The 15428-nt window shown below is 37.8% G+C and overlaps 1 protein-coding gene across 1 annotated transcript in view; it reads left to right on the top strand.

The window, feature by feature from the left end:
- The window catches only part of CDKL2 (cyclin dependent kinase like 2), a 39927-nt gene that overhangs the window by 9273 nt on the left and 15226 nt on the right, over window positions 1-15428 (top strand). Inside the window, exons 3-8 of the mRNA XM_068542150.1 lie at window positions 1758-1952; window positions 4978-5156; window positions 6575-6687; window positions 7876-8015; window positions 10209-10297; window positions 12133-12268. Of these exons, the coding sequence (XP_068398251.1) occupies window positions 1758-1952; window positions 4978-5156; window positions 6575-6687; window positions 7876-8015; window positions 10209-10297; window positions 12133-12268 (852 nt within the window). The remainder of the gene's footprint in view (window positions 1-1757; window positions 1953-4977; window positions 5157-6574; window positions 6688-7875; window positions 8016-10208; window positions 10298-12132; window positions 12269-15428) is intronic.

Raw genomic sequence — 15428 nt, forward strand, 5'->3', positions numbered from 1 at the left:
AGAAAATTTTCTCTGCTGTCTTTTTCTTTTTTTTTTTTTTTTTAATAAATTTATTTATTTATTTATTTTTGGATGTGTTGGGTCTTAGTTTCTGTGCAAGGGCTTTCTCCAGTTGCGGCGAGTGGGGGCCACTCTTCATCGCGGTGCGCGGGCCTCTCACTGTCGCGGCCTCTCCCGTTGCGGAGCACAGGCTCCAGACGCGCAGGCTCAGTAGTTGTGGCTCACGGGCCTAGCCGCTCTGCGGCATGTGGGATCCTCCCGGACCGGGACACGAAACCGTGTCCCCTGCATTGGCAGGCGGATTCCTAACCACTGCGCCACCAGGGAAGCCGTCTGCTGTCTTTTTCTTGAATGACAATCTTTTTGGGTATAAATTTTCTTTCTTTCCTTGAGGATTTTGAGGACTGTATTCTAGTAGTTTCCTCCTCTTTAAAAAAGAGGCAACAGCGAATTTCCTGGCGATCCGGTGGTTAGGACTCTGTGGTTTCACTGCCGAGGGCTCGGGTTCGATCCCTGCTCGGGTAACTAAGATCCCGCAAGCCGCATGGTGTGGCCAAAAAAAAAAAAAAAAAAAAAAGAGGCAACATTTTCTGGTGAGTGTTCATCTGCCATTTGTGTTTCCTTCTCTTTTCTTATAGTATCTTTGAATAGAGACTGGATTGGTTCCTTTTTGATTGTTTCTTATCTTGTAACAAAGAGAGCCCCTCCTGGACCAGCTATCTGTAGGAGGTTCATTTTCAGGAAAACCTGTGGTCTTGTTCCAGGCTAGCAGGAATCCACCATGGTTCACAACAATGTTCCTTACAACACAAGGCTGAGTGTGGGATTGATTTATGTTATTCTTAATTTCTCTGAAACTTGTAGTTGCAGGTTTGTTCATAATGAATTGTTTTGCCTTCCACTTGGCTTCACTGACAGATTGTTTCCAGCAAATGAGTTCCTATGTGATTATTCAGAGCCCCTCCCCTCCTGTTCCCTGGTGCCATTCAGTTCTAGGGATGGTTTCACTGACAGTCTATGAGCCCTGTTCTCATTATACCAAAGAAGGTTTTTTGTTGTTGTTGTTTTTCTTTTCAGGTTATGTCACCAATTTTGGAAAACTCTGCTCTGCCAGCTTTGTAGCCACAGATGATCTCTTGGTATCTTCCTAGACTCCTGTTTGACCTTGACAGTGCCACCTCGTTTGCTGTGGGTAGGGGTCATAAATCCTTCTTAGTTTCATCAAAGATGGACCTACCTTTCTTTTTCTCATTGGCTTTATTGTGTTCTCTGAGAGGAGAATAGAGCAGTATGGTCTTTTGACTCTTATTTATTTATTTATTATTTTTACTTTTGGCTGTGTTTGGTCTTTGTTTCTGTGTGAGGGCTTTCTCCAGTTGCGGCGAGTGGGGGCCACTCTTCATCGCGGTGCGCGGGCCTCTCACTATCGCGGCCTCTCTTGTTGTGGAGCACAGGCTCCAGACGCTCAGGCTCAGTAGTTGTGGCTCACGGGCCCAGTTGCTCCGTGGCATGTGGGATCTTCCCAGACCAGGGCTCGAACCCATGTCCCCTGCATTGGCAGGCAGATTCTCAACCACTGCGCCACCAGGGAAGCCCTTTTGACTCTAATTTAAAAACCAAAATATAGTTTCACAATTTATACCGTTTATGCATTTTATTTACATGTTTTTCTCATGCTAAGATCTCTTTTAGACTGTGACTAATTACTAGTAATTTGATCTTGTAAAAACTATTTTGTATTTTTCTTTTTATAACAGCAACTGAGGCATGAAAATCTCGTGAATTTGTTGGAAGTGTGTAAGAAAAAAAAGCGATGGTACCTAGTCTTTGAATTTGTTGACCATACAGTTCTTGATGACTTGGAGCTCTTTCCAAATGGACTAGACTACCAGCTAGCTCAAAAGTATTTGTTTCAGATTATCAATGGCATTGGATTTTGTCACAGTCACAATGTAAGTGTTTAAACAATTATTTAAAAAGTTGAAAAGTTAGAAGAGTGTACAATGGACACCCATATACCTACTGCTGAATTCTATACTTGTGAACACTTTGCTATATTTGTTTTATGACATAGTTATATATCTGTTCATCTATTTATCTACTTATTAATCTGTCTTATTTATGCATTTTTTAAGCCTTTATTTTTTAAATTTATTTTTTTATAAATTTATTTATTTATTTATTTTTGACTGTGTTGGTTCTTTGTTTCTGCGCGAGGGCTCTCTCCAGTTGTGGCGAGCGGGGGCCACTCTTCATCGCGGTGCACGGGCCTCTCACTGTTGCGGCCTCTCATGGCGGAGCACGGCTCCAGACGTGCAGGCTCAGTAGTTGTGGCGCGCGGGCTTAGTTGCTTCCCGGCATGTGGGATCTTCCCGGACCAGGGCTCGAACCCGTGTCCCCTGCATCGGCAGGCAGACGCTCAACCACTGCGCCACCAGGGAAGCCCTTATTTATGCATTTTTTAAAGTAAGTTGCAGACTTCAACTCTAAATACTTCAGCTCTGCATGTCATTAACTAGAGTTTGCAGATTTTTTTTTTTTTGAGGTAACATTTACTGAGTGAAATGCACAAACTTTAAGTAATGAGTTTTGTCAGATACATACACCTAAGAATCCATTTATTTGTTAGTTCAGATTCTCTTGCCTAGTTGTGAAATATGAAAATCCCTGCTATTACTCTGTTGTCTATCACAACAATTTTATATCCTTTGAGAATCATATAAAAGAAATTCTAGGGGACTTCCCTGGTGACGCAGTGGTCAAGAATCCACCTGCCAATGCAGGGGACACAGGTTCGAGCCCTGGTCCGGGAAGATCCCACATGCCGGGAAGCAACTAAGCCCGCGCGCCACAACTACTGAGCCTGTGCTCTAGAGCCCGTGCTCCGCAGCAAGAGAAGCCACCGCAATGAGAAACCCGTGCACCACAACGAAGAGTAGCCCCCGCTCGCCGCAACTAGAGAAAGCCTGTGTGCAGCAACGAAGACCCAACACAGCCAAAACTAACTAACTAAATTAATTAATTAAAAAAAAAGAAAAGCAGTTCTAGGTAAAATGACACAAAGTATAAAATGAATAACTAACACACTGATTCTGCCAGTTTTACAAAATATTTTAAGTGACATTTTTTGTGTGATTATAAAAGTAACAAATACTAATGGTAGATGTGGGGCTGGCCCTGTGACCTTTACCATGGATGTCTAGGATGTAATAGAAATTGGTAGCTTATGCAAAATGCTCAGCAATGCCAATTAGGATGCTGGTCCTCTGAGTTTACAATAAATATATTTTTTAAAATTTCAAAATATAGTTTACTTATATTAGAGAACTAGGCCTAATAATTTGTTTTGCCCAGCTCTAGAATTTTTAACATTGTCTCCCAGTGTCCTGTTTTCTCCTTCCATAGTCTCTCTTTTAGAAATCATAACCAACTGACCTTGTTTTAGCCTCTTTACATTTATAATTGCTTGATGAGTGCCTCCACTTGGGTACTCAGAAATCCACATAAAAGCCTACATGGCTAAAACTAAACTACTAATTATTCTTAATCAAACCTAACTTTTTCCAGACTTTTGTATTTTTGGTAATGGACCCACTGTTCTTTTAGATTCCCAGGTTTAAGTAAAATATCTGAGATTACTTCCTAAATTCTGTTGATTCTTTTTTTTTTTATTCCTCTTTTTTTTTTATTGTGGTAAAATATACATAAATAATATTTATTTTAACCATTTATAAATATGCAGTTCAGTGGCATTAAATACAGTCGCAGTGTTGTGTAACCATCACCACTGTCTATAACCAAAACTTTTTCATCATCCTCAACAAAAACTCTGTAACCATCAAACAGTAACAACCCCATTTTCCCTCCCACCAGCTCTTAGTAACCTCTATTCTATTTTCTGTCTCTATGAATTTGCCTATTCTAGGTACCTTGTGTAAGTGGAATATACAATATTTGTCCTTCTATGTCTGGCTTATTTTACTAACATAATGTTTTCAAGGTTCATCCATGTTATAGCATGTAACAAAATGCCATTCCTTCTTTGGCTTAATAAATGCCATTGTGTGTATATACCATATTTTGTTATTCATCGGTTGATTGACACTTGGGTTGTTTCCACCTTGTAGCAATTGTGAATCATGCTGCTATGATCATTGGTGTACAAATATTTGTTCAAATCCCTGCTTTCAGTTCTTTTAGATGTGCAGTGTAGGTAGTAGCAGAGTTGTTGATTCTTGATTTAAAATATTTCTACACTGTACCTCTTCCTTTCCATTCCTTTGAGCCCCAGACTAGTTTAGGCCCTTATCACCTCCTAGTTGTCCCACTGCTGTTCTCCCCACTTCTGGTCCCCCTCTCTGCTTTACCTTGTTCATGGCCAACATCTTCTTTAAACACCCTGTTGGTCATGTCACTTCCATGGGTTCCCATGGCCCTGACACAAGCTCAGACTTCCCAGGGTGGCAGTTGAGGCATAACCTAGTACATAACCTCTACTCCAGAAAAAACATTTCCCCAGCATCTCCTGATCTATTCCCATCTTCACTCTTTTGCTCTTTTTGTTACCCTCACTTGGGTTGCCCTTTCATTTCTACATTTATCCAGGTCACGCTAGTGTTAAAGACCTGTCTTAGAGCCCACCCTTTTCCACAAAAATTTTCCCTGACCAGCCCCGTCTTCAATGACAGCTTTACTCTCTTAGTCTTGAGAGCAGTCCTTATCAGAGCAATTGATTTGGTAATTAATAATATATATTCATCCAATATCTTTGATCGTTTAAATAAAATTTTAAGCATAAATGTTCTTTTTTTGCCAACTAGGTCCCAGGTTCTTTAAAGCCGGGAACAGTTTTATAGACTTTTATTTGTACTTATTATAGGGACAAAAACAGTGCCCTGCATATGACAGGTGCTCAAAAGTAATTAGTTTGCTTAACTTGATGTGCCAATATATGTCATACTCTGCTTTTTGTCTTAGATCATACACAGAGATATAAAGCCAGAGAATATATTAATCTCCCAGTCTGGTGTTGTCAAGTTATGTGATTTTGGATTTGCACGGACACTGGCAGCTCCTGGGGAGGTTTATACTGATTATGTGGCAACCCGATGGTACAGAGCTCCAGAACTATTGGTTGGTGATGTCAAGTATGGCAAGTAAGACATCAGCAAGGTGGGCGGTGGGGAGGGCAGATTTAACTCTCTTTTCTTGATAAAATGGAACATGTTGTTTTTTTTTTTGAAGTTGAACATGTTTTCATGTGTTTATTGGCCATTTGTACATTTTGTTTGGAGAAATGTCTATTCAACTCCATTACCCATTTCTTTTTTTTTTTTTTAATCAGTCATCAATTTTATACACATCAGTGTATACCTGTCAATCCCAATCGCCCAATTCAGCACACCACCATCCCCACCCCACCGCGATTTTCCCCCCTTGGTGTCCATACGTTTGTTCTCTACATCTGTGTCTCAACCTCTGCCCTGCAAACCGGTTCATCTGTACCATGTTTCTAGGTTCCACATGAACATGTTTTTAGTATGATGAAAGATCCCTCTAACACTGAATGGAAGTTTTCAGTTTAGAGAACTTTATAAAGTTATTTGTAAACATTTTTGGTGCTTCCCCTTTAAACATTCTTGTGAAACAAGTTGGCGTGAGTATAATCATTTTAAAGGTAGGGAAATCAAGGTTAGTGGTCTGTTTTTAATAGTAAGTTAGAAAGAGGTATATTTATCACTTGTAAAGAGAGGTAGCATTGACCGGGTAAGTCTGACACTTGCAGTGAGGCAAAGTAGCGTGGGCAAGGGTGAGGGTAGAAACGGAACTGTGTGAATAGTTTTAAAAACATAAATCGTCTTCATAAATGAATTCTTCAAAGAGGAAGGGATTGGAAGTTTTACTGATTTTGATAGAAATCATTCTAAAATATTTTTTTGCAATTTCTCTGTTTTCAGAGTACACTTCATTTAATATTTTCTTAATTACTCTGAGCTCTCATTTTACCGCCATACTGTCACTTTTGTACCATGTTATAATTCCACTATGGCGTTAAGCAATTTCAAGGTAGTTGTCTCTATGGTAATGATGCCGGAATATTCTTTAAGTTTTTGTGACCGATTTTTAAGACAGTTTCTCTATTTCTCCCTATTAGCTTTCAGTTCTCCATGTTGTTTGTGTTCGCAACATCCATCTCCTTCTGGTATGCTGTTTTCAGCGTATAGTGGGATAGACTGATGAACCTTGTCAAAATCATGTGTGAACAAAAAATGAATAGCCACTGAATGGAAACCCAAAAGGCTTATTTTCAGAATAAAGTATACTTAACAACTGTTTTGACTCTTCGGAGGTCTTTTCCCTCATGTCACATGATTGAAGTTTCTGGAAATTTGATTTATGTAAAATTGGAAGTTAGTACTTTAAGTTTATAGGGAAATGTATTTTGTGGAGTAATTTAAGGCTTACTACTACTTTTTTCAGTACCAAGAATACCAAATAGTAATATGCAGAACAGATTCAGTCATAGTAAACATATTAGGATGCCAGGTTTTACACCACATTGCTTTTCTTTCAGGGCTGTTGATGTGTGGGCCATTGGCTGTCTGGTAACTGAAATGCTCATGGGGGAACCCCTTTTTCCTGGAGATTCTGATATCGATCAGCTATATCATATTATGGTGTGTTTGGGTAAGATTATACACCTGCATTTTAAATTTTAGTGATTTTTTTCCCTGTGTTTTTGTTGGTTTATATTTATTTTACAAGCTGTTGGTACATTAAAGATGACACGTGTTTTGAATGGTTGTAGAGAGCAAGTAGGAAAACCTCATCTATCTCTCTCTTTATATATATTCATTCATTCAGTCATTCTCAGTCTGGCTTTTGTCTATCTGACATATGGTTCTAATCATGCTCTCACCTGCCCTCCTGCCAACTCCCCCCCTAAAGAAAAGAGCAAACATTGTACATTCTCTCTGCACTTTTGCATTCAATAAATCACATGTAGAGAGAATACAAATGATCATATTATCTTTGGGTCAGCAAGCATTTGGTGTTATATGACTATTACCCTCATTCTCATCTTCAAACTGAGAGACACAGGGACTTCCAAAGTAATTTAATCTTGCTGCAGTTCTGACTTTTGTTGCTAGTGCTTTGGACAGAATTTCAAAGCTAGACTATCAAAGTCATCTTACATTTGTTGAAATATCAACTTTCTGTTGGGTGATGGAGTTTGTAAAATGGAAATAATGGGTAATTACTTGAGGGTTATTTAACTCTTAGATTTTAGTTTCCAGGTTAGAAGTTCAATAAACAATACAATGGTTTCTTATTGCAGAATTTTCATATATATTTTACATTAGGTTAGGTATTAAAGTTGAGAGAAAAGATAAAAGTGATCAAATCAGCCCTTAGATACAGATACACTGGGCAAAAATTAAATTCTCAAAGGGTGGAACTTATTTATCTAGATTAGATTCTCACCATATGACTATTAATATTTTCATCTTTGGTCAGCACTTTATGCTTTGTAGTTAGAAATGCAGTGCTGGTACTTATATCTAAGAAATTATACAATGTTCTTTACCTGTGCTTTTCCTATGCTCCCTTGCGTCTTCAGTTCTATGTATAGTAGCGTGTAAACTTTTCTGAATGAGTATGTTTAGATAAGAATGTTAATTTCTTTCGCGTTGACTTATGTCAAAGCCACCTAAAGGCTGCCAGGCGCCACCACAATAAGAGCACTGTCGTGTTCGATTGGTTTTGCATGCGGAGAGAGTCCCCGCTCTACCAGCTGTGTTACCCTCATCTCTACTCCACACCACCTGTCCCATGATGCGTAATGACAGAGATGTGTGCCATTCTCACTGCCAGGTAATCTCATTCCAAGACATCAGGAGCTGTTTTATAAAAATCCTGTGTTTGCTGGGGTAAGGTTGCCCGAAATCAAAGAAACGGTTCCTCTTGAAAGACGCTATCCCAGGCTCCCTGAAGTTGTGATAGATTTAGCAAAGGTAATCGTACTTTTTCTTTGCACTTTCTGACAGGGAATTTACATTATGGAGATTTGATTTTTTCTTCTTTTTTTCTTGTCCAGTTGATCTTTCAGGACAACAGTTTCCTCCGATGATTTAAAGTTTTGTCCATTAAGAGTTTTATTTGGTGGGTGTGGGGATGGAGGGAGTTCAGAGATACAGACCTGAAAATTTTGCTTGTTTTAAGAAACCATTTCATATTATCTGGCAAGTCTTAAGTGTGAAAACATTCTCATAATGATATGTTTTAAATGTTTAACATTTAAAATGCAAGCCTTGTGTAAGTGGAAAAGAGAAGAAAAATAGGGTAAGAAAATAAAAAGAAGGGTAGGGCTTCCCTGGTGGCGCAGTGGTTGAGAGTCTGCCTGCCAATGCAGGGGACATGGGTTCGAGCCCTGGTCTGGGAGGGTCCCACATGCCGCGGAGCAACTGGGCCCGTGAGCCACAACTGCTGAGCCTGCGCGTTTGGAGCCTGTGCTCCGCAACAGGAGAGGCTGCGATAGTGAGAGGCCCGCGCACCACGATGAGGAGTGGCCCCCGCTTGCCGCAACTAGAGAAAGCCCTCGCACAGAAACGAAGACCCAACACAGCCATAAATAAGTAAAAAAAAAAAAAAAAAAAAAAGGGTAGAGAAGCAGGAAAATATTAAAGTCTAAGGCATAGGCTCATGGCCTGTAGTGTATTGTTAAAAAGGGGCTTTTGCTTAACCACTAGATTCACTGAAGCTAATTTTTAAATGATCATCACCTTGCCTTGTATTTGATTGAGGAAGATATTAGGGAGATTCTCACTGGATCAAATTGTCTCTAAAAGTGGACCTTTTGGAATTATTAGCTCAAAAATTTCTTATTAGTTAGGATTGTCCTAAAGTGTTGATAGACTAAGTATCTCTAAAAGAGCAGGGTCACATAACATTTACCCAAGATATTTTTTGCTTTTTTACTTCTTTGAATAACTCATTAAAAAAAAGCTTAGTAAGCTTATAACTAATTATAACAAGTTCTTAGAATAATACATTGTTACTTTTCTACATAATCTAACAGATACAAATATTTTTCATTGAGACAAGCTTTATGATCTGTCTGTGAAGAGATTTAAAGGGAATACAGGTAAAACAATATTGTCCAACTCATGTCCCTTATGGTAGAATCATATAACTTTTTAAACATTTTATTACAGGAAATTTCAAACATAGAAAAGAAAGTAGAAAAAACAGTGGTGTAATGAACCCTCACGAGCTAGTCATTAGCTACAACAATTAATAATATTTGGAAAATATTTCATCTATCCTGTCCACACACTCAGCAACTTTTTTTTGGGGGGAGTATTTTGAAGCAAATTCCAGATATTATATTATTTCACTTATAAATGGCTTAATTATTTGTAGAATTTTCTTATTCATTTAAAGCTACTTATTGAGTCCCTTCTATTCTTACTGGCTGAGTGGTTCCAATGAATCAGAACAAGATGTAATAAAATCTATAATAAAATGAAAGAACATAGATAAAATAAAATCATCTATGTCAAGTATCTAGCACAGTAATAAGCACAGAGTATGTTCTTTCTCTTCCATTCTGTAAGTACTTTAAATTTTAAACATTCACAAAAATTCTTTAATATCATAAAACGTCTAATAAGTGCTCAAAATTTCATTAATTTTCTCATAATTTCTTTTTATAGTTTGAATTAGGATCCACATGAAGACTAGAGTTCGCAATTGGTTGATATGTCTTTTAAGATTCTTAATTTACAAGCTCTTCTTCATCTCTTTGTTTTTTGTTTAAACCTTGCCATTTATCTGTTAAAGAAAATAGGTTGTTTGTCCCTTAGAATATTCCACATAGTGTAGTTTAATATGTTCCTTTGTGTCCTGTATTTTGTATAAATTCACAGCAGAGCTAGAGCTTGATCAGAGTCAGGTTGATTTTTGGCAAGACTACTTCATAAGAGGTTTGTATATTTCTGTCCAGAGACACTGAATGTCTGGTGTTCTTTCTTTTTGTGGTATTAGCAATCATTGGTAGTCATTGTCTAGATTTGTGCTTTATTCTTTATCATTTATTATAGATGTTTAAAATTCATTGACTGTGAAAAGGAATTTTCTATATTTAGAAATGTACACGTAGGCAGTTTTTCTTTGATATGAACTGTATGTATTCCTTGGTTTCCCAGAAATGCTTACATATTGACCCAGACAAAAGGCCCTTCTGTGCTGAGCTCCTGCACCATGATTTCTTTCATATGGATGGATTTGCTGAGAGGTACAGTACTGTGTTTTCTAGGTCATATCAACCTAGAGTTAAAGTAAGGCCCCCATAACAGTACATAACAGTAACAAACAGTATTTCTCTTATTACTCTACCCACCTACTATTACAGGACCTCAAATATTTACCACCCTACCTCCATTCACCCTTAGCAATAATGCATTCCTAAGAGTGGTCCCCTGTATTCAGTAAATTAGGGCTCTTGGTTTTCACGAAGCAGTCCCTTCATGCTTTCTTTCTGTCTCCCCCGGTGACATCTACCACTCAGGTCACTGATTTCTGTGTTGCTACCAGCTGTGTGATGCCATCATCTTGGGTGCTGATGCATTTGCAAAGGTGCCATCTCCTGTTGCTGCTGAACTCATACCACACCCAGTCCTATGACACTGCTGACGCTGCTGATGTGCTGGAGACCTTGATGTGCCAAACCTGTAGGCGCCAGAGCGACTGGCATGGTCTCCTGTGCTGTTCCAGCTGCTGGCATCAGTGCAGCTGACAAAACAGAAAGTAGTGAGATGAGTGGCAATGACATTGCTTTATATTTTTGCAAATCTATTTACTATCTAGCTGCATAAAAGATAGCTGGGTTCTCATATTTGCTTCTGCATTTGATTAGTTGTGATATGTTGTTTTGGTTGAAATAAATGGAGAAACTCTGGCCTCACACAAATATGTAGTTGGAAAATGGAAGAGTATTTTAATAGCCCTTTTAGATTACTGTGGGTATTCTTCTTTGATTCTATACCAAAACTGACAGTGGTAGTTTCTTTAACGTTGCTTGCATTGTGGAATCTGAAACCATATCAACGAACTTCTTATCCCATTACATTAAAATCCACTTATCTACCTTGCACTTTGAATTGACCTTTTACCCATGCATGCTTTTGTAGCATGATGCATTAGTCATTTGGAAAATATTGTTTTGCTAAGTTATGCAGAGCTTTAAAATGTTGACATTTCATTATACAATATCAAAAAGTCGTATTCTCTCTCATCAGAAAAGTCTTTAGTATTAGGAATCTGCTAAGTTCATGGTAGTGGAGACAAGTTGAACAGGATTCTAATTTTGCATAAAAATTTGAATTTTATCATTGATGCAAATATTATCAGTTGTTTTCCTTGAAGTAACAATCTCCTTTGTTCATTTTTTTAAAAGAAAATATCTGATGAATACCCCAAGTCCGAATAATAATAATAATTTTTTTTTCTGTCAGTCTTTCCGGTAATAATGTTGTCGCATGAAAAAAGTGGCTAGTTTAGCTTGTATCTCAACCAGTTACATCAGTGCTTTTCTTCAGACAACCATTGCACTTTGATTTGTAGCAGAGGTACTTTATGCATATTCCTATTTTGTCACACAGAACGTGGAAAAAGATATGTTCAGGGGTTTAGATTTAATTAAATAAATTTTTTTTTTTTTTAACTGCTCCATCAGGGACATTCTTAAACAAAACTGCCCCCCACCTTTTAACCTGAGAATGTGTGGCTAGGAAGGATACAATAACTGCTAGTAAAGTTTGGTGCCACTGCTTCAATTCTTGGTAAGGCACCTGCAATTTTACCCCCCATTGCTTTTTATACCATCAGTGCAAATGTCAACATGATGAAAAAGAAGTCGCCTTCGTAATAAGATAAGAGCTTTGACCTCGTGAACCTCCTGAAATGTTCTCAGGGATTCCCAGTTCTGCAGACTACCTCATTTCTTGTTTTGAATAACACATTTGAGTTTAATACTCAATTTTTAAAAATAAATATCTTGAAAACCATTTTTTTTCTTGATTTATCTGTCTCATACAATCTTATTTTATTGACAAATGTATTTTTATGTAGGTTTTCTCAGGAACTGCAGTTAAAAGTACAGAAAGATGCCAGAAACATTTCTTTATCTAAAAAACCCCAAAACAGAAAGAAGGAAAAGGAAAAAGATGATTCCTTGGGTGAAGAGAGAAAAACACTTGTGGTACAGGTAAATTTCCATGTTTTAATGTGTATTAAATTTTAAATTTAATATATCCTTAAATTGGGGGGTGGGGGGCAGGGAATAATGAAGATCTTAAAAGTCTCCTGAGTGGCTAACAAGTTAACTTTTAGCTTATTTGTAAAAATGTATCTTTTCTGTAGACATTACCTGTTTAAAAAAAATCTTAGCATATCATGTACTGAGTGCCTACTGTATGCCAGTCTGTGCAATAGGGCTTGTCAGGAAATCACCCTCATCCAAGAGCATTTAGACACACGTGTGCACACCCACATGCAAACACATGGACACAAACACATGCACACACCATTTTTTTGCCTTAAATGATAGGAGAGAAAAATATAATTTTTAGAATTTTATATAAAGTAAAGCATTTAAAAATTGAGATTTGGGTACTCAGTTTATTTGAAGTTTACTTTTCTTGGTAATTTCTCCAGAATCTATTCTTTTTTTTTTTTTTTTTTAAACATCTTTATTGAAGTATAATTGCCTTACAATGGTGTGTTAGCTTCTGCTTTATAACAAAGTGAATCAGTTATACATATACAATATGTTCCCATTTCTCTTCCCTCTTGCATCTCCCTCCCTCCCACCCTCCCCATCCCACCCCTCTAGGTGGTCACAAAGCACCGAGCTGATCTCCCTGTGCTATGCGGCTGCTTCCCACTAGTTATCTATTTTACATTTGGTAGTGTATATATGTCCATGACACTCTCTCACCCTGTCACATCTCACCCCACCCCCTCCCCATATCCTCAAGTCCATTCTCTAGTAGGTCTGTGTCTTTATTCCCGTCTTGCCACTAGGTTCTTCATGGCCTTTTTTTTTTTTCCCTTAGATTCCGTATATATGTGTTAGCATACTGTATTTGTTTTTCTCTTTCTGACTTACTTCACTCTGTATGACAGACTCTAACTCCATCCACCTCATTACAAATACCTCCATTTCATTTCTTTTTATGGTTGCGTAATATTCCATTGTATATATGTGCCACATCTTCTTTATCCATTCATCTGTCGATGGACATTTAGGTTGCTTCCATGTCCTGGCTATTGTAAATAGAGCTGCAATGAACATTTTGGTACATGACACTTTTTGACCTATGGTTTTCTCAGGGTATATGCCCAGTAGTGGGATTGCTGGGTCGTATGGTAGTTCTATTTGTAGTTTTTTAAGGAACCTCCATACTGTTCTCCATGGTGGCTGTATCAATTTACATTCCCACCAACAGTGCAAGAGTGTTCCCTTTCCTCCACACCCTCTCCAGCATTTATTGTTTCTAGATTTTTTGATGATGGCCATTCTGACCGGTGTGAGATGATATCTCATTGTAGTTTTGATTTGCATTTCTCTAATGATTAATGATGTTGAGCATTCTTTCATGTGTCTGTAGGCCATCTGTATATCTTCTTTGGAGAAATGTCTATTTAGGTCTTCTGCCCATTTTTGGATTGGGTTGTTCGTTTTTTTGTTATTGAGCTGCATGAGCTGCTTGTAAATCTTGGAGATTAATCCTTTGTCAGTTGCTTCATTTGCAAATATTTTCTCCCATTCTGATGGTTGTCTTTTGGTCTTGTTTATGGTTTCCTTTGCTGTGCAAAAGCTTTTAAGTTTCATTAGGTCCCATTTGTTTATTTGTGTTCTTATTTCCATTTCTCTGGGAGCTGGGTCAAAAAGAATCTTGCTGTGATGTATGTCATAGAGTGTTTTGCCTATGTTTTCCTCTAAGAGTTTGATAGTGTCTGCCCTTACACTTAGGTCTTTAATCCATTTTGAGTTTATTTTTGTGCATGGTGTCAGGGAGTGTTCTAATTTCATACTTTTACATGTACCTGTCCAATTTTCCCAGCACCACTTATTGAAGAGGCTGTCTTTTCTCCACTGTATATGCTTGCCTCCTTCATCAAAGATAAGGTGACCATATGTGTGTGGGTTTACCTCTGGGCTTTCTATCCTGTTCCATTGATCTATATTTCTGTTTTTGTGCCAGTACCAAACTGTCTTGATTACTGAAGCTTTGTAATATAGTCTGAAGTCAGGGAGCCTGATTCCCCCAGCTCCATTTTTCGTTCTCAAGATTGCTTTGGCTATTCGGGGTCTTTTGTGTTTCCATACAAATTGTGAAATTTTTTGTTCTAGTTCTGTGAAAAATGCCAGTGGTAGTTTGATAGGGATTGCATTGAATCTGTAGATTGCTTTGGGTAGTAGAGTCATTTTCACAATGTTGATTCTTCCAGTCCAGGAACATGGTATATCTCTCCATCTATTTGTATCATCTTTAATTTCTTTCATCAGTGTCTTATAATTTTCTGCATACAGGTCTTTTGTCTCCTTAGGTAGGTTTATTCCTAGATATTTTATTCTTTTTGTTGCAATGGTAAACGGGAGTGTTTTCTTAATTTCACTTTCAGATATGTCATCATTAGTATATAGGAATGCAAGAGATTTCTGTGCATTAATTTTATATCCTGCTACTTTACCAAATTCATTGATTAGCTCTAGGAGTTTTCTGGTAGCATCTTTAGGATTCTCTATGTATAGTATCATGTCATCTGCAAATAGTGACAGCTTTACTTCTTCTTTTCCGATTTGGATTCCTTTTATTTCTTTGTCTTCTCTGATTGCTGTGGCTAACACTTCCAAAACTATGTTGAATAATAGTGGTGAGAGTGGGCAACCTTGTCTTGTGCCTGATCTTAGTAGAAATGGTTTCAGTTTTTCACCATTGAGGACAATGTTGGCTGTGGGTTTGTCATATATGGCCTTTACTATGTTGAGGAAAGTTCCCTCTATGCCTACTTTCTGCAGGGCTTTTATCATAAATGGGTGTTGAATTTTGTCAAAAGCTTTCTCTGCATCTATTGAGATGATCATATGGTTTTTATTCTTCAATTTGTTAATATGGTGTATCACATTGATTGATTTGCGTATATTGAAGAATCCTTGCATTCCTGGGATAAATCCCACTTGATCATGGTGTATGATCCTTTTAATGTGCTGTTGGATTCTGTTTGCTAGTATTTTGTTGCGGATTTTTGCATCTATGTTCATCAGTGATATTGGCCTGTAGTTTTCTTTCTTTGTGACATCTTTGTCTGGTTTTGGTATCAGGGTGATGGTGGCCTCGTAGAATGAGTTTGGGAGTGTT

Source organism: Eschrichtius robustus, chromosome 4, assembly GCF_028021215.1.
Source record: "Eschrichtius robustus isolate mEscRob2 chromosome 4, mEscRob2.pri, whole genome shotgun sequence".
Taxonomy (NCBI): domain Eukaryota; kingdom Metazoa; phylum Chordata; class Mammalia; order Artiodactyla; family Eschrichtiidae; genus Eschrichtius; species Eschrichtius robustus.